This window comes from Dermacentor variabilis, chromosome 10 (assembly GCF_050947875.1).
Source record: "Dermacentor variabilis isolate Ectoservices chromosome 10, ASM5094787v1, whole genome shotgun sequence".
In the NCBI taxonomy this organism is placed as follows: Eukaryota; Metazoa; Arthropoda; class Arachnida; order Ixodida; family Ixodidae; genus Dermacentor; species Dermacentor variabilis.
The window spans coordinates 53,213,519-53,233,232 of NC_134577.1; the positions used below are offsets into that span (position 1 = coordinate 53,213,519).

General features: G+C 43.7%; 1 protein-coding gene across 16 annotated transcripts in view; it reads right to left on the reverse strand.

Moving 5' to 3' along the window:
- Positions 1-9,505: 9,505 nt before the first annotated feature.
- Positions 9,506-19,714, reverse strand: part of LOC142560552 (phosphate-regulating neutral endopeptidase PHEX-like) — a 97,882-nt gene continuing 87,673 nt past the window's right edge. For 14 of the 16 annotated variants that reach the window (XM_075672753.1, XM_075672738.1, XM_075672747.1 and 11 more), the window contains 6 exons: positions 19,542-19,663; positions 18,724-18,768; positions 14,156-14,254; positions 11,884-11,988; positions 11,705-11,781; positions 9,511-9,695 (listed from right to left, as the gene is read on the reverse strand). In XM_075672753.1, coding sequence (XP_075528868.1) covers positions 9,590-9,695; positions 11,705-11,781; positions 11,884-11,988; positions 14,156-14,254; positions 18,724-18,768; positions 19,542-19,663 — 554 coding nt within the window. In that variant the 3' untranslated portion in view covers positions 9,511-9,589. Of the gene's footprint in view, positions 9,696-11,347; positions 11,633-11,704; positions 11,782-11,883; positions 11,989-14,155; positions 14,255-18,723; positions 18,769-19,541; positions 19,664-19,714 lie in introns of those variants that run through there. The other 2 variants (XM_075672754.1, XM_075672739.1) reach the window with 2 other exon arrangements.

Here is a 19,714-nt window from a genome sequence, read left to right on the forward strand (position 1 = left end):
CTCCAAACACCCCCGTAACAATATTTATTGTGTCCAAAAGCACCTTTATGTAACTTCTGCCATGCATAGCAGAGGTGTAGTGTTATCTAGTGATGTATCACATATCTTTTCAGGCCGACTACCTAAGGCTCTTCTTCACCTGGAACACCTAGTTATTTGCAAAAACAACCTCGTTATAGTTGTTTTTTTGTCAGGCGATCAGCTGAACCATCATAGCTTCAAATATATTAGGCCATACTATGTTTTCCAGGCTACCATTCTACATTTAATTTGTGCATTCTGGAAGTTCATGCGTTCCGAAAAAAGAATTCAGACTTTGCAATTTTACTCATTTTTGACGATGCCAAATGCACCCGAAGTTGTGCAATATTCGAAAAAGTGGCTTTTTTAGCAGTCACATCACTTCATTGTCTTGTCATACACACGGTTTGAACGACGGGATCATACAATATGGCCTTGAAAGAAAGATGTCGATTGATACCTTCTAGCTGAGTTTCACAGGAAAAATAGCCGCTGCTAAAGTGCTACGAAATTTGACCAAGAGATTAAGCATGGAGAAGGAGTTTCGAGCTTCAACAAACGTGGAAATTTTTTCAGCTCTATCCGGTTTGTCGAAACGATGCTGATTCACATGGTGTGCAATGACACTGGTCGCAAAAGAACCTCCTCTGAGAAATTTGTCAGATGTCAAATCGGAAGGTGCTTCTGCTTGAAATTCTTTAGGGCCACTATTTCTAAAAAAATACCGATGCTTCCACGGCGCAATTGTGGCGAGCTTGGCGCTGTTTTCGCTAGACATACTAAACTGTGTACGTGCACTCAATGTCAACTCTAATTAGGCGAAGCTTTCTTTGTGAGAGTAGACGGGTTTTGATGATTTGTCCGCTTGTTGAACTTTGTCGAGTCTTAATGTGCCGAGGAAAAAGTGTGATTTTCGCCCGAAAGGCGAAGTATCGACTAGGATAGCAACTTAGTGGACAGCTATACTAAGTTAGCATAGTACTTTTATCGGTCACGTAAAGTTCTAAACGTAGGCATAATAATTAAATTAACAAGCGTGGTGTGACGCGCACACAAGCAAACATGAACACATCTCACTCGATGAACGCTGAACTCACTGTCAAAAGTGCGGCCGCCGCAACGAGCGAACTCACCTTCGTGCTGCCGCATGTATGAAGGCGAACTAAGCGAACACACAGCACGCGGCGGACTCTATACACGTCGCATATGACTTTCAGGACACAGAGGCCCAGGCGGGCGCACGCAGCGGACTGCGAGGCCAGAGTAAACACCCCCACACGCCCTGCCTACCCTCGGCGGACCTTGTTCCCGTCACAGATGGCTTTTCAAATACAGCGGTCCGGGCGTGAGCACACGGGCGTACGGGTCGCCCGGAGGAGAACGCACCCCCATCCCTACCCTCCCCTAGAGCCTTGTGCGTCCTCCCTTTCGCTCGCGACATTCAGACGCGATCGCCGTCTCACCCTCGCACGCTTTCACTAGCACATAACAGCATACGGCGCACGGCGATTGTGTGGCCCTTGGACTTTATACAGAACATGACGGCGACGACGGCACAACTGCGCTTGGAGCGTCCACATAAATCCCATCGCAGTAATAATCGGAAGAAAATGAACGTCAAAGGAATTGCTGAACGTCCAGCACATCCGCGTTTTAGAGGTTGTTTTGAAACCGAAAACGCATCACTTCAGCTTTTGCCTTATTTGACGGGGCATTTCAACCTAGTAAAACGTGTCATCGAGCGTGCCGTTTTAAAACCATCCTTTTTCGGTCATGCCATCACCAAACAGTGCCAAGCTTAATAATAATATTTGGGGTTTTACGTGCCAAAACCACTTTCTGATTATGAGGCACGCCGTAGTGGAGGACTCCGGAAATTTCGACCACCTGGGGTTCTTTAACGTGCCCCTAAATCTAAGCACACGGGTGTTTTCGCATTTCGCCACCATCGAAATGCGGCCGCCGTGGCCGGGATTCGATCCCGCGACCTCGTGCTCAGCAGCCCAACACCATAGCCACTGAGCAACCACGGCGGGTTGTGCCAAGCTTCAACGTCCAGGTGTTGCGGCTCTCCACAGCCTGTTATTCTTGTCCACTCCTGAGCAGCATTGCGGTTAAAATCTTGGGACTGTTTTCTCTAGGAATTAGGCACATCTGTAAATGAAATCAAAGCTTGTAGGGATCCCGTATATTCATGATCTGTCCTACGAACTGAAGAAGGCAGCAGAATGCGCTGGAGTCACAGTAGTTTTAACAGAGAAGAAAAAACTAGAATCACTTGGCCAGATGACCAACAATTGCACTTCGCCCCCTAAACCGTAAAAAGTATTGTGTGCTGCCTGCTTTACGAAGGTTTGATGCAGTGCTCAAATCTGTTCTAAATAAACTTTCTGTAAGAGAGACACAATGGCCACGAGCCAGAAAGAGCGTGTATTATAGGAAGTATATCAGAGACAAAGTACACATACAACAGTTGTTAACGTACCAGACACATATAGATTCTTAGTGCAGATAGCTAGAGTCTTTTTACTGTGTTTTACGATATACTTATGCGCATTCATGTAAGAGCTCTGAAAACAGCTTCTACAAAGGGCATTACAGTCTTATGTGCAGCTAATTTTCCCTCTTATTATTTATTCATAGTCAAATATTTTTAATCAGCAAATATAATAGATGTAATACTACTGTGTAGCGGATCTGATTGTGGGACGCTGAATTTAGGGTGGAGTGAGGTATGGGCTGAAGGGAAGGCACTTTCATTTCTTCAATAAAAAATATTACATGTCCGTCAATAAAAAAATACTTTATTCAATCAAATAAAATGATTATGCGACCCCTGGTGGAATTGAAGTTCGAATATTTCAGCGTAATACTCCAACCTTCTAGTCATAGGAACCCTCTGGACGCCATTTATTTATGTTAAACGCAGAGCAACAAGTCCATGATAATATGAGACGTTATGAGTCATTATTAGCCATTATCAGTAACCATACTAGGTTTAATTCTCAGGTTACTGTAATACTGAATAACACACTTTCTTCAAGAGGTTTCGTTGTGAGCACACACTGCTTGTTGTTGCTTTCTTTCACAGCGAGGCACATAGAACTGGGCAGCTTAAGGCGTAAAATCACATGACAAATCAATAATAATAATATTTATTTGAAAACATAAACAGGGTGTTTCAGCGAAACCATTCAAAAATCTTTAAAAGTTGCCTGTGCCAGATATCACAATTCTAGTTCATGAGCTTGTATACTCGAATCGGTGGACAATACTTGCACAAACAATTGAGATGGAGAATCGACTAAATAATAAGAATTACCGAATTCAGCTTATAACTAATTACATTGTAGTCAATATTGCAATTTACAAAGTACAGCCGTGGTGTTCGCAAGGCGGATCCACTTGGAACAAATTTTCAAGATGTCACCAATTTCGCGATATAAATTCCTGAACTTTGCGGAGAAATGAATTCGCGTTCAAGTTAATTTGTTAACAAAATGTCGTTTGACGCACCTAAGCACACAAGTAACTGGAGCGCCAATGCATTTCTCCGCAAAGTTCGGGAATTTATATCTCGAAGCTGGTGTCGTCCTGAGAAATCGTTCCAAGTGGATCCGCCTTGCGAAGTCCACTGCTAGAATTTGTAAATTGCAATATGGGTCATAAGATAATTAGCTGAAAATTAATTACTGAATTCTTGTTAATTGGTGAAATATGCATTTCAATTCTTTGTGCAAGTAGTGTCCACCGCTTCGAGTAGACCGGCTAGTAAACTATAATTGAGCTATCTACCACAGGCAATCTTCAAAAAAATGTGAAAGTGTTCACTGAAACACTCTTTGTACGCTTGAGGGGAAGGTGAAAGCGAGGAGCAGATTGGCAATTGCAACGGGGAAGGCCAAACTGTCTGCCTACTTTAGCAAAGAAGGAGACAGAAACAGAGAAAGCGAAGATAGGAAGCAAATATGAAACAATGGAAGAAAAAATAAAATGAAAAATCTCGAAGAGTTAAGATAGAGAATTTCAATAAACAAAGTACAGCTGGTCACTGAGGGTCACAATACTAAAATAATCTTACAAATAGAAGAAATAATGCATCAGGTCGTGTCATTCGAAAATAAAAAGGTTGGGGTAGAACTATTCGTCGAGTGCTGTACACCGCAGGCCAAGGAGACGATAGTCCTTTATTAGGGACGTCCGCTTCGCAATGAATGCAGAACACCACAGTATCAAGTGCTGAAGTGTCTCGCAGCAACCGAAAGAAGTACTCAGTGTACTGTCCACACGTCCTTGTTGGCGTAAGGTTCACACACCTTCACACAGCCATCCCTTAGTTTAATTAGCTGGGCTCTAGAGCGGTGAAGCAAGCTTTGACCATGAACGCGGGGTGTTCGCGCCATATGAGAGTCTCGGCTGCGAACAAGGGGTGGAAATGTTCAAATTGGGACAAACTAGCTTCGGGGCTGCTTGCGGTGGTGGTAAAACCCGCAGAGGAGCACCATCATGCTTGCACAAACTTTCCTGGCAGTTATAGTCATAAGCGCAAGGTGAAGTCAGTTGATCAAGCGGCTTCATTTCTGGCGATATTTACCTGCGAAGGTATCCACTGTGCATCGAGGGATACCCCACGAGATGCCATTTTGTTGACAGAGTGTGACTGATGCGAAAAACTGGACAATCAGGGTTACTTCACTGAACTTTGCTATGGACAGCGCGGGAGTTCGTAAAGCTGCGTGTCTTCGATGAAGCTAACACATCTTCCACGTACCTCAGTACAACGTCGAACCCCTTTAACTCGGCTGTTGTGGTTGAGGCTGCATATAGTATGGGAAATAACTTTTTACTGTCGTCGAAAAGCAAAAGAAAACTGCAAATGTACCTTAACCCTCGCTCTGTACAGGTGCATCTGTGCATACTTGAAGATAACCAAGAAAGATTTCTAACACGTCTATCTCAGCCAACAAGGATATTGTAGAAAGAAGCATATCATGCTTTTTTGGTTTTTTGTGGATTATGAGATAAATGTTAAATGTTTGTTAATAAGTTTAGGAGGACAAGGCGTACCTTAAGCAACATCGTTAGAACTGCCAGCAATGGTCACAAATAATGCCGCCATTTTTCTCGTTTTAGAAAACTAGTGGTAAATCAGCCAATCAAACAGCGACTGGCAATTTCATGCGTGGTGCACGGTGCAACTGATGCCCTATTGGGAGTTATGCAGCAGATTATGCTTCACAAGGATGCGTCAAAGGGCAAAGCAATGATTTCGTTTTAGTTGGGCGCGAAAAATATGAAACCAAACTGGGATACTTTCTTTTATGCACTTTGCATGTTCTCTGCACTCGTATACTTCCTGCGTCCTTTTCTGGCATTGCATTTTTTGCTCAAAGACATGGCCCAAGGAAAGAAGGCAAGAATAGCATGAGTGCAGAAAACATGAAAAGAGCAGAAAAGAAAGCTTCGTGATACATTCCACTTACATGTCTTTTAAAGCTCGTCCTTTTACTAAATAGATAGTAGACTACTAGTGGAACATCAAATTTGAAATAGTCACCAGACGTATTAGCATTTCTTTTCTATCCAATTGTTATCTTAGTTTTCAAATCCCCATACAAGGACAACATTTGACGAAGGGCCTTGGGTATTTCTAGACTGCAGGTTTTTCTTGAGTACGCTGAAAAAATGCTATTCGTCAATCAAGGAAGCACCTGACTTTATTTCACACGCAAAAAAAGAAGACTGGCGCTTCAAACTCGGTGAACACAGCTACGCCAGAGTGTCACAAGTGCACACGTCACTTCGTAAGGTCATGATGAAAATGGTAAAGCCGGGAGTAGTGTCCTTTATCTCTAATAAAGTGAAGAAAAGATGGAACAACAAAACAGACACTATTCAAAAACTGCTTGTTTTTTGTATTACACTGCAAACTTGTGCATCAGGGCAGCGAAACTTCTAGCTGATCTCCTGCTTCCCGATGGGGGGGGGGAGGGAGGTTCAACTTGCTGAAGGCGCAAATACTTGCTTTCTGCACTCAGAAATTGTGTATGGTCTAACATAGTGTTGCGATACAGCATACGTTTAGGAGACCAGCCGAACAGTAGTGCAGCAGTAAGAAAGACTAGGAAAGGCCTCTAGGTTCGAAGAAGAGCTGTCACGAACATGAAGTCAACGTTACTCGCATCACTCGACGTAAACTCGAGGCCGCCTGTTCGCCATCAATTGCTGCGTGACGTGTAGCGATCCACAACCACTCACGACTGCGATGATCGAGGCTGCTCTCTTACAGGAATTTAAAAGCATGGGTCTCAACTACGTATGTTCATCGACTAACTAAAGCATCGAATACTTTCCTCAGTCCCTCCTAGTACCCGGCAGTCTACCTCGGCCATTTCCTACAAACCATCTAAAAGACGTACCTTTAACATGAAGTCCCCCACGAGCTGCCCTCTTCTCTCAGTTATCCCAGATTGTAACTAAGCGACAAACCTTCTCTATTTCGACTCTAGCGCCCCAAAGAATTGTGTACAGGTGCCAGCCGCAATGACGTAGGGAGCTGCCCTAGCCAAACGTCAGCGTGGTCAGAATCGTGTCATTGCTTAGACCAGCCGCCTCCTTTCAACATTACAATGAAACTATTCTGTTATGGAACGGGACAGCCTTGTACTATCTGTGTGGTTGCCAAGTTCCCTCCTTGTCTCTACGGTCGGTCATTCTCCGTAGTGACCGGCTGTCATGCTGGCTGCTTGGGTTTCATCTCTATATGACCCACTTGCCGCCTTGGTCATAACACTTTGAGGCTCAAATAGTTTTCCTTTTTCGTGGTATACAAGTTTCGGCGCCGGCAACACGACGCTGACCGCTTGTCACTTCACCCCGTCGACGATATAGTGACGTCTCAGACACTGCGAACGCTGTTTCAGTTTGCTCCATGTCGCAGCGCCTCCGTATCACTGACGAGCAACGTCGTGATGCCTCCCGCAAAACACTCAACGATAGTTTTGAATCCCCATCCACCGACATTCTTCTACGCCTCTTCGGTCTCCACAGCAGTACTTTGATATCAATTTTCGTACGGCTATTTTTGAAGGTCTTTATCTCCATTGCGTTATTCCAAAAGCCTTCCGCTCTGCCGTTTGAAAAAAATCTTTATGACGCACCAACTATCAGAATTCTTCGCGTGTCTCGTACGAACGGCCAAATAGGCCAACGCTTCTTTTCGCGTGGTCTCGCACGTTCTGTAGGATACGTCAACGCTTGTGAACGATACCAACGCCACAGGATAGAATTCATTTTTCGCTGTTGACCTGAAGCCATTTTACATCCCGGCGGAGCCATTTTTTTTCTCACCTTAGTGTTCCTGAGCCCTTTTCTGGTGTCCACATCAAGGGAAGTAGGCTGCTGTCCCAGCCGGACTACGCGACCAGATACAACATTGCAGCACTCGTTCGGGCAGTTGCGCAACTGACTAGGCGTATTTTCTAGTACACGGCGCTATGTTGACACGTGGTGCTCTACGCCATGCTCTCACAGAACGTGGCGGCAAGTTTTTGTTCCGCGTCATTGATCACGTCCTGCATGTCGCCTCCATCGAGGATTAACTTACCGCTTCCCAAAATCCAGAAATGAACGGTCTGGTCGAGCCATGCGACCCAGCTCTTACAGGCGTGTTTCCAAAATATGTTACTGGCCATTGCCTATACTGGGACCTGTGTTTCTGCGCTTTAAATTACCATCGCATGCAACTCCTCCCACCTGTACATTTACGGCTAGTCCCTGCAATAACTTTCGTGCTGCCGAGAACCGAAGGTACCAGTACACACTTTTATTCCATTATTTAGGCCTCGACCAGTGAATACGCAATTCACTGCCTTTCAATGTCACTTTGCCGTCATTGACGACTCTTGGCAACTTGCTCGCGCTCGTGGATCTGTGTTACAAGAGGTCCAGAAACATGGCAACGACCTCCGTCATAGCGTTGCTTCTGGTTACGTCGATGGAACGACAAAGACAATACAACAATGACTTAATGACGACCATCACATTTTAATGCCCAAATGATGACTACGGTATAACAAAAACGACATGAGCCTATTGAGGTGCAAACGATTGTGGCGTGATGACGACGGTATTACGACTTCTCACACATTGGCGTGCATATTTAGTTGGTCGCCTTCATATTCCGTAGGTCGTTTTTCGTGAAGATGTTTTTTAAGAACTCTCGTCATGTTTCAAAGATCCACATGGCGTGGTCTGCCAAGCCAATGATCTCACCTATGAAATCATTCCAGCCAACCCCGATGCTTCCTCTGCTTAGAAGAACTTCTTGATGGGCGAGTTGGTACATATTAGCAAACAGTTTTATAACTGCGCAAACAAACGACCCCAAAGAGAGAGAGCACACAAGGATTGCACCTGTCCTTTTGTGTTCTCTCTCTCTGTGGTCGTTCGCTTGAGCAGTTATAAAACTTCCTTGCTGCAGCTTTGTGCACTTTAGAGAAAGTGAAGATTGCCAAATTAATTAGAATTACTTAATTCACAAGTTTAATTGCTTGTAATGAGCAATTACTGCATCACTAACGTAATTGAGCTGCTAAATGTAACAAATTATGTCCACATTTCTTTCTTCAAAACTTTTATTAACAAAGCCCGAATGCGCTTTCAGCTCGTCTAGCACAGCCCATCCCACGGTGTTTATCTTCAATAACAATTGAATTTAAAACGTTCTGTTGGTTGTCTACCATCGTTTTCTTGTGAAGACATCAGCAGCAATTTCGATATATAGCTTCAGGTTGGGCTTCCTGCCTTTTGCGTCTCATTCTTCTGTCTCTCTCTTTCTCTACAAACTCAAGAGCACGTGGGATGGAAAGCAGTCTGGTAACTAAAGAGCGCTTGCGCGCAGCAACCGTGTGGTTATACAATGCCTGGATGCTGAATTCAAGGTCTGCCACGAAGCGCAGCGCTTCGTTGCTGCTGGAACCTGGAATAGGCGCTGGTGTATAAATGGCTCGTGACTGAATAAAGGGAAATAAATGGCTCGTGTATAAAAGCCGACACGCTCGACCGGAAGATCAGATTTTCGACGATCACAGACTGTGTTCGGCGCTATCGTTGTTCTTTGAGTGTAGCCAACCTTTGACGGCACAAGTTCGCCCAATGAAACGTTAGTTCCATCAATAACAGTTTTGCTGCCTTCTTCAACGTCACTACTCCGTGACAATTTGTAACCTAATACTTCCCTGATGACTTATGAACCTTGCAATACATAAAGGTATAGGGCAACGAAATAGGCATACGAGTTTCTTTTTGCCAAAAAATAACCTACAGCGCCACTTGTCCTATCACTAAGCTGCATATATTGACCTATAGCACCTATATGCTTGATGCGGCGTCGTACAAAAGCCTGGGGAACCTATAGCTGTTACAATATTTGCGATTCTAGTGAGGTAGGGCCAAGGTGCCAAGAAGGCACAAAAACTCATTAAGCTATAAGCCTAGTGTATTCTTATTATTTATTTATTTAACTTTTCAAAATGGTTTATTCATACTGTTGTCGTCTGATTCTACTTCACCATAAAGAGCAGGTTTCATTTTTGGGCGGATGCATTGGCGAGCCAAGAGAACAGTTGAACGCCTTAGCAAATTTGTCCAAATTTTTCAAGGGCACGTTGACCCTAAAAATAAATAACAGAGACGTTTCATGACTTTCTAAACACAAACAAGGGATCGACATTATTACACACGATATCACTTCCTGCACAAACCAGTTTAATTAAAACATAATCACACCGATTTACACGTCATCAGCACCTTAATGAATTTCTAAGAATAGAACTGTGTTGATGTAATCATGTAGAGCTGTACTTTTAGGCTTATTTGCTTGTCGCTTAAGAGATAACACCAGGAGAGACTAGCTCAGCGGCAATGTTTGCTTAGTTACCTGCCTAAGCTATCCTAATGAGAGTCAGCATATTCATAGCAAATAAATTGTAAGCGTTCAGACTTCACTTTAATAAAACATCGCTCTACTAAAGAAGATAAAATTACAATTTTTTTCTGTACCAGCCGAAGCATTTAATATTTTGTATGTTACTTGGAAGTTTTCATTAAAAGTGAAAGCAATCTCTCAAAGTTGCCTAATTTAGTCATTTTTATATTACCAGCCCGCGAAGACTATGAAGCAACGTTTTCGTCACATTCGACTCAGCATTTCAATATTATGAGGTTTTCTTGTAGAAAAATCGAGGCCTATTACTCATGCTAACTTGTGAACACACAATTCGTTCTGTCAATAATTCCTCGCGTTATACTGGCACACATCCGTCAATTTCGCTTCTGTGACCACTGCAACCACACTGAGCGTGTTTCCAATTGTTTATATCACTTGGCCTCTAAACCTATTATAAGGTTACGGGGCAACTGGGAACGCAATCAATGCGTCATTTCTGCGAATCTACTGCGAGAAATTCAGCCTCTTACATCGCAGTGCATTTATATAAAATTCAGATAATTCGCACGTATGCCATGCGAAAAAGATTCGCCTTTGCAATATGTAAAAAAAATAAATAACGGCAGTTGCACTAATTCCGTGATTTAGAGCGTCAAAATCACCTCCTGGTTTTCTCTAGTAATGAAAGGAGCAGGCCAGTACAGATGAGGTCAAGAATTAACAGTAACACGTGATTGGCCGATTAAGTGGCATCTGGGGGTTCGGGTAGCTCCTACACAATTATGACATGTATTAACGCCGTTGACAAGCAGCTAAACGGGCAACACTATTGAGAAACGGTGATCGGGAAGACTATCAGATTATCTCATCAATTTAGACGGATAGCTGTAGGTGCAGTAAGTTTCTACTTAATAGGCACAGCGCACCATCGTCCTGGGTCTTGTTATACTGCGCGTAAAAAATTATGGGTTGCCATTTGTTCACAGTGAAACCATACACCTTATGTAACACCGATAACCTGGCTACAACCTGTTGTGATTCAAGGACACGCCTCACAAATGGTGGTGACGACATCCAGGTAAATGGCAAACATACGGTGCTGCCACTGTCTGGCGATGACATAGTCAACGAGAGTGTCTGAAGACAACTGCAGCCAAAGCGAAGATTTTGGCCAATTTGCCTTAAAATACCTGATCAATATATGTGGCCAAAATGTTCAAACACGTTCGATAATGTATTTACGATGCTGAAGTAAAACGAAGCAGCAGAAAATGGTTAAACAAGAAATGTTTAGAAAGGAAGGCACTTCGCGAAGCTAGGTCGACTAGTTTCTTTATTGCAACGCTTATTTCGAAGTAATGGCAAAATAAAGCAACTTAGCTGTTACAGTCAGCAGAGAATGAATAGGATGGATTGTTAAACGCTTTTTGTATTCAGTGTGGTCCTCTGCGGTGCCCAAAGTGTTGAAGAAATACATTTTCTGACAATTTTCAGACTCTTTCTTCCGTGCATGGTACCCTAATGAAAGGTAATGCTAAAATTTTAGGTCATATAAGCTACAATAATTTCATCTGATGAGGTACTGCGGTTATTAACTTGCCCAATGCAAAGTGTCTCGAGAAAGGCCATGACTTCGCTCTCAGTTTCCTTTCATTGCAAATTCTGTGAAAAAATGGCAATAAAACCGGTGAACCACGCATAAACCTTTCCTCACTAGATAAATTTCCCTCTTACCTGTTTTGCGGAGAGCTGAATTTCACCCTCCTTATCTCTTCAATGAGAGAATACTTGTCCGCTGTTTTGCACAAAGTCTGTGGAAATAACGGAAAAGCAATAGCAGGCATTACAAGAGTAATTTAGGAGTTTTTGCTCATGTAAAATATACTTTGTTTGTCCAAAGTCAGACAACCTACCATAGCGCGCGACATAAAGAACTGCTGCATTCCGTCGAATATTTCTAGACCTTTTAGATGAGTGTCTTGTCCTGCACATTCTTCTTCAAGTACTTTGGTATATGCCTGGAAATAAAAGAAAGAGAATGGTGTAATTAGACCTTTCACCAAACGCGTGCCATTTAAGTCCACCTCTAAGTAATGTAGAAGTAGTATGCTGCGACTTTAGTCCACTTTATGCAGCGTAAAGAATAAACCATCTTTAACTTCAATGGTAACTGGTGGCAAAAATAAAGAAATTGCATAAAATGTTTCAGCATATTCATAAATGTATAGCCGTAATGTACGGCCATTTTCATAGTTCACTGTGCCAGCATTAAGGGTTAGCTTCCTTGTGCAGCTGTGCAGATTGCTTGAAAGTCTTGTGCAACCGCACTTATGGTGTCGTGCTTTGTTTCGGCTTTGTACACTTTTACAGAGTCTACCATAATGACTCTTCGTAGAAAAACATCAAGGCGAGGCGAATGTGGGTAAAGGGATTGATGTTGATTAGCGGCAGCATTTCAAAAACAGGTGGCATGAACAATCACGTGGTTTTTTGTCAGATAATTTTTTGAAGCAAAAACAAGAGGTGTCGAGGTCAGAATAGGCAACTGTGCGCAATTATCGATAACCGCAATTGACCAATAATGAAGAGCTCTGTTTTATACATAACTACGTATGGCTCACTGTTTCCCACTAGCATAGACTTATCTTTTTTTTCTGATAACTTATGCAGGTATCGTCTTGTACATTGTGAGTTTCAGTTTTTCAAAATACATTTCTGAATTCTCATCTATTAGGCCTAAAATTTAAAGGTCGCATTCAAATATCCTGAAACTGAAAGTGCAATCCCATTCGCATTTTGACGTTGTAAGCCTGTCACTTCACATGCGCAGACCGCACGACTTTACTGCTTAGTGGTCAAAAAGTGCAACATGTAGCTTAGCGTAACATGGTTGTTTAATAATAATTTTACGTCCAGATTAATTATTTTGATATGGCTTAAGGAAAAAGAATTGACGCTCCAAAAAAGCAACGATGCCAGTCATTACTTATTCATCTGCCACTGTTGCCTCGCGCTTAACCTTAATATAAAACCAAACCCATTAATGAAACACATGTTAACCTTTTTTTTTGCTTCTTGCACAATGTGGAGCGAATGGCTAGCAGCAAGGCACCGTTGTAATGTCGGTAATGATAAAACACGCACCTTCAACATTTCAGAGCCATTTGGGAGAGTTAATTAATCGAACTGCCTTCAGCTCAAGAACTGAAATGCTAAATTTTATTTTTGTAACATTGCTTGTTCATTTCACAGCGAAGCTGTTAGCCTCTTGTTGGTCGGCATTTGTCGTGTCTGCGTCCGGAAGCAAAAATGTGGGGCGGATCTAGGCTGCAGTGCTGGGCCAGGAGCAGTGGCTAGTACTCCAGTGGGGCAGAGGCTTCAAGCAGTCAGCAAAGTGAACAGTGCATACAACCTTTGGAATCGCGCAGACAACATACATACCAGCATGCGCGTCAATAACAAGCACAAAACAATCATCCCAACCACCTAATTGATGATAAGACGCTCGTGATTACGATGCGAAGCACGTAGCGACGCCCGCATACGTTTTCCGGCAAATATATATAATTACTGCTGTGCAAGCTGCCCCGCCGATGACGTGGGGAGTGACGTCCCTAATCTTTTGAATATAAAAGAACCAGCCTGGCAACTGATTTCAGTGCTGTTGTAGCTTGCTCCCATTATTGCCATTACTGTTAACTATCATCGCTGCGATTAGTCTTATAGAATTGCACGCCCTCCTCAACAATTGTGGTGATTTTCAGCAGCTTCGCTGGACATTCACTTATGAAGGGCCCAGATGGTGAGTCGATTTCGTTAGCTTTACCTATACTTGCAATGTATCTACAGTTATAATGAACCACTTAATTATAATAGACTGAGTACTCATTTGCCGTTTCTTCACAAATATCTGGAGAAGAGGAAACAGTCTTATTCAGAGCTATTGTCCCATTATTAAAGCCAATTGAAGCAGGTTTCCAAAACTTGATAGTGCATAAAACCTGCTTTGTGAATAGAAGAATACTGTGCATCAAAAGCACTTCTGCATAATATGAGCACGATTAATAGTTTGATGTTATGTTTTATAGGCGCCCGAATGTTAGTTATAACTTATAGATTGTTGCACTTCTCACAAGTCGAATATATATGAGAGGGTCATTCCCGCGAGGCATTTTTGAAACTCACTGTGAAAGCTATCTGGAGGCCAGTGTTGTCAGCAAGGTCTTCGTTCAAGGTTTTGCTCCAGTGGACGTGAAGTCGTCTTGACCAATGATAATCTTGTCTCTGCAATGGAAGTTATGTATTAAACCTCCAGTGTATACGGAGTTGTCTTGACCCATAACAATCGCGTCGCTGTATTTGAAGTTCTATGTTAAACCTACAGTCGATAGTGCTAGCAGGGTGTGGCAGGGTGATTGCATCAATGAAACAGGTTGCTAGGCTAGTTACTGCATGATTGTGGGGCCGCAAAAGACGAGGGACGACAGAAGGAACATAGACCTGTGTCTGAAACGTAACGGCGCCTGCCAACGTTGCATTTGTAGTCCCTCGTTGTTTGCTGCGTCATAATTCTGCTAATTAATTGCGTCACAGTGGTATTACGGTTACATCTTGTAAGCTAGTGCACGAGGCAATACCACATTTCAGAGCGGAGCTCTCTGCACCCATTCCTGCGGCGAGCTTCGGCGTCATACCTCGTAACTGATCGAACGAGCACGGCGAAAGATGACATTGAATGCGGAACACAGGTGGAAATGAAATACGGGGATTGTGAAGAGAGCGTGAGAAGGAAAGCGCAGGAGGAAGGTGCACCGGAACCATGAGGCAGAAAGCGGTGGAGGAGGGTAGCGCGAAATCATGAGAAGTGTAGCGCCGCACACGACAGAATTTACGGTGTCAGAGCTGGGGGCTCCGCCTGTATGGAACCAAAGCGCTGCGTGAGCGCAGGTCTGTTTGCGGCGGCATCTGTGAATCACGCCCTCGCGTCACGGTTAATTAGGTGCTCGGCCCCCACTTCACTCCGTTTGCAATGTGCCGCCCGAGACAGACTTTCCGCACCATTAAATATATCCTGAAATGAAAACACATATGCAGCTGCATTCAAATTTCTCATTAGGGACTATCGTAATCATTGGGGGAGCTTATATTCTTCCTCTAGTTTTGTCGCGCCACTGTTCGTAACTGTGTCTCTACAAAAGTTTCGTCATAGTTTCGGAATTTAGCGCACCCTTCGTAAAAACTAAAACAGAGTGAGCATTTAATTTGGAACTCCATTCGACAGTCTACTGTCCTTAAAGGGATTGTAACAAATGAGTTTAAACTAGTGGTGTCGAAGACAAAATACAGACACAACTAGTAGGGGCCATATCACAAATAGATACTTGAAACAAACCTGCTGGTAAATTTGCACCACTTTGTTTAAACCATAACAATATCGTGTAGCTGACTATGTATAGACTATTTCACGCAATGATGCTTCTTGTAGCGCGTAGGAAAAGCACAATGTAGTCTATTTCATAACGTAATATGCGATGTCAAGGGGAAAGCATATGAACTTCTCTTGGACTCTGTATAATGGCTGTAGCCAATGTAAGAATCACTAGATTATGAAATAGTCGGTGTTCGAAGATTATCTGGGGTTGTACTCTGTAACGGTTCCCTTTGGAATAGGTTATCTCTTACGAACGAGATTGGCTTGCACTTCGTTGTTGTCATCACTGCTGGGTGTTGCTACAAATTTTGTTGTCGTCCCACAGGTTTTCAATCATCTGGAAAGCGAACCCGTCGTCTGCTAAGAGCGGAACCGTGGAAAAGTGGTTCGCCCTAGGGTCGCTGCGGCCGCGAGCATGATCGAGAGGGTTGCTAAGGCAACCGTGGCCGTCTGCTAATCTCGCGCTGGCTGGCGAGACAAGGTAGAGACGCCAATGGCCGTCTTTTAGTGTGCTGCTGGGGAGCGTGACGAGAGGCATCGGTGGGACGCGCTCGACATGAGCGAAGAAGAGTTCCGCAGACACTTTAAGCTCACCGAAAACACAGTGCGTTGGATTTGCGATGAGCTAGAATATCTCAGACAACAAGATTAACTGGCGTCGACATTCCGACTAAAGGGCTCTGAGCCCCTAGTTTACTTTCTTTTTCTTTACTCTTCTTGAGGCGACTTTAACTGTACGTATTCGGTGATGTGACATGTATTCATCGGAAGAAAAATCACAACAGCCTATGCAGACATCGCACCGTAGGGATCTGTTCGATATAATCTGCACTAGCGACGGATGCTTATTATTGAGGTACCGAAGCAGCATTACGGCAAGGGTTGAATTAAAAAAAACGATCGAGACATACCATTACTGAACAAAATTGATCGGCTATTTAACATGAGCTCCACTACATGTAAATGGGGTTCATGGCGTTTGTCAGCGGGACGCACCTGGCACGTATGTGGACCATGTTGTCCCAAACACCCGCTCCCACAGAGGTCAGCGTCTTCCCTACAGCTGTCACCGTAGAAGAAGCAGTCTGGCACCCGAACAAAAGAGAAATCCCAGCCGTGAACTTCAGCTATCCTTGCTGCAGAGGGTTGTCGTCTGCTACTGCTCCCGCGCGTATTGTTGGAAGCGCCCGGTAGGTGGCCATCAGTGGCGCTTCTACAGGTGGTGCGCTAGGCGTATAGCGCGACAGCGCGCGCTCATTGGGCTCACTCACAGACGCCTTGGCCGGCGCCGCTTCGTACTTTGTTATCGACAGTGTTTCAAAATGATTCAATATCCATCAACCTAATTGTTATATATTTATAGCTGCCAGATCAACGCAAAAAGGAAAGAAGAAGCACTTTCTTGCATGATATAAATGTGCTTCACTGAGACTTGAACGTTCCGCGCCGTAGCTGCGCAGCCAGGCGCGCCGACGCGAGGCAACCCAAGCGGGCGATAACAGAGAGGAGCTGTTCCCCGAGATCAAGCCGAGTTTTCACGCGTATGAGCCATGCCGCACCGTCTGCGCATGCGTGGTACATGAACGTGAGCTCGCGCGCGTCCGCAAGCGTACTTGTGGTCTGGGGTGAAGAAATACAGACTGCTCGCCGGCTTTCTGGAGCGAGACGGCGGCACCCGCACACGCGCGTCACACGACTGCCTCGACGACGGCAATCCGTCTCGCCCCGCGGTGTCACGTCGCAGTATTGTGCACGTGACGTGGCGTCGCATCCAATGGGAATTTAGCTGCCGTTTAGCTACTACCGACGTCGGCTTTCTCGCTCAATGGGCTATTTCATGCTTTCGAATCAAAACAAAATGATTAATAAATCAGTTGAGTTTTGCATGTCGAGGCAGCTCAGCCAAGTTTTTCAAAAGCAATGAAACACTCAAGGTCACAGCTGTGTTCGACACAGAAAAAGTCAAATTTGCGCAAGAAAGGCGAAGCATTCATTGCGATAGCAAACTATTAGATAGTTCTATGACTTAAGCCTAGTCCTTGTATCAGCTGCATAAACTGCTGTGAAGATTCCCTTAGTAACTGTATCGACAAGCACGTGGTCAAGCGCACAAAGGCAAACACGAACACATCGCACTCGATGGACAGGAACACTCGCTGTCAAAACTTTGGCGTGACGAAAAGCGGCAACAGCAGCGAGCGAATTACCCTTCGTGCTGCCTCTCGCTTCAACGCGAAGCACGCGCGCGAGATGTCAGCGCACAGGCTAGCCTTCCACCCAAGCAAAGATTACCTCCCATACGACGCGCGCGTCCTCCATAGCTGCACTTGAAGGGGAGTTGCACACAAGCCTACCCCCATCACGCTCTCCCCCTTGCCCGTGCGCACGTGAGAAGACGGCGCGCTCCCTTCCCGCCTTCCTCCCTTGCGAGCGCGAGAAGACACCGGCGCATCAAGGCACTGCACTTCGCCGCTCTCCCTCGCAAGCTTTTGCTGGCACCTGCAGCATAAGGCACGCTGCAGCAATGTTATCGCGCTTGGTATTTATGCAGAAGATCACGTTGATGTCGACGCCGACGACGACGACAGAAATTCGCCTAGAGTGTCCACATAATTGCAATCGCAATAAAACAATAATGTTTAGACAAAGTATGCACACACGATGATAGTATCAAAAACACGGATGTTTCATGAAACTGTTGATGTTACAATCTATCAGCCAAACATACCATGTATGTTATAGCGCACAATAGATAAATTGTTGCAAGCTAAGAAAAAATGAGAATGGAATCAACAAAATATGCCTTAATATGCATCGAGATTTCTTTTTCGACTAAGAAATCTATACCGGTAACATTTGTAGCCGAGCGTGGCATGGGGGGCTGTAGGGGGGAGGGAGAGGGGGGATGTGTAGATGTTGTTTTCAGCATGGGGGTTTAGTGGCTAATGAATCTGCTGTTTAGCATTATGTCACGGCCGCAGCGAGCACATTCCTGTTGACGGCACGTAAAAGAAATTCTGTATGTTCTTTGGATACTGAATATTCATTTTTTACCGTAAATGGATGATGCTCAACCTTATAATGTCCGTAATAGCCCGCGATTGGCTAACGATAAATGTCAGAATTTCTTTTTTTTTTCGCACACCTTTTCTGCGGGCATTAGGTTATTTAATACAGGATATCGCTATGCCTGCGGAATCGAAAACTGCTGTTGTAGGCACCTGTAATTACAATATTGCGCGAGAGTTCTAGTTGCCTTCTTGCAAAGCGTTCAATACTTGTACACGTCATAATGTCAAATGCATAAGTAATAAATACTCACGTCTGCTTCAGCACTCGTATTTTCGTTGTAATTCACGTCAAGTTCCTAAAACAAATTTGTTTTACATTATGAATGTTCGTGATATCACACGACGGGAGCACTTTAATGTGCAGCAGAAGCAGAAGAATTCTAGGTTGCATCTATTTAAAAGCCTGTTTCTTCAAAAAACATTTAGTTGGAAGTAGCACCTTTTCCGTCGTACATGTTTCTCTTTTAGTCCGCGTCTTCGTAGCGCTCTTTCCTTCAAGTACACTTTAAAATGCGTCTAAATTTAATTCAATCAAGAAATTAAACTTTTATAACGAGGCAGCTTGTCTGATACGTCATAATACGTGGTGTCTAATGAGACGTGGAGGACAAACCCACTACATGCGCTGCCTTTCAATTGGCGACATTTACCACACGTAAATGTAATAATTATTGTAATAAATAATAAATGTATTTATTAGCACTCTAATGAAATCGAGTCAATTGTCAACTTTAAATTGAACACTATAAACAACGGCGATTTTCCTACTAAATTACATCTATTATATATTAATTTCTATACTCGAACACATCAAGCTAAATACATTTTTAAACAATTTTTCATGGATACTTCAGGAACGTATGGAATTTCATAAGCCCATAATTATGGGTGTGTATGGAATTTCACACCCATAATTTCTGGCGAGCAAAATCGTCAAGCGCCAAAAGACGCGTGACTTTTAATGTAAAATGCACAGAAATGTTTATCGTTACTAAAATATTGAGAATTAGTAGTACACATCTTCGAAATTGGCGCAGTTTATTCAAAAAGAATAAGAAGAGGTTCTCACCACAAGCTGTCGTTTGTTAACCACTTTGTATTGTTTCTTGAAGCAAGAAGTTTTGTTCTTAAACAATTCCAAAGAATCTTTTATAAGCTTTTCATATTTCCTTGTTAGGATTCCCCAGGTACCTAGAGCAAAGAATAGATACTAAGGTGATCTATACGTGAATACGTTAATTT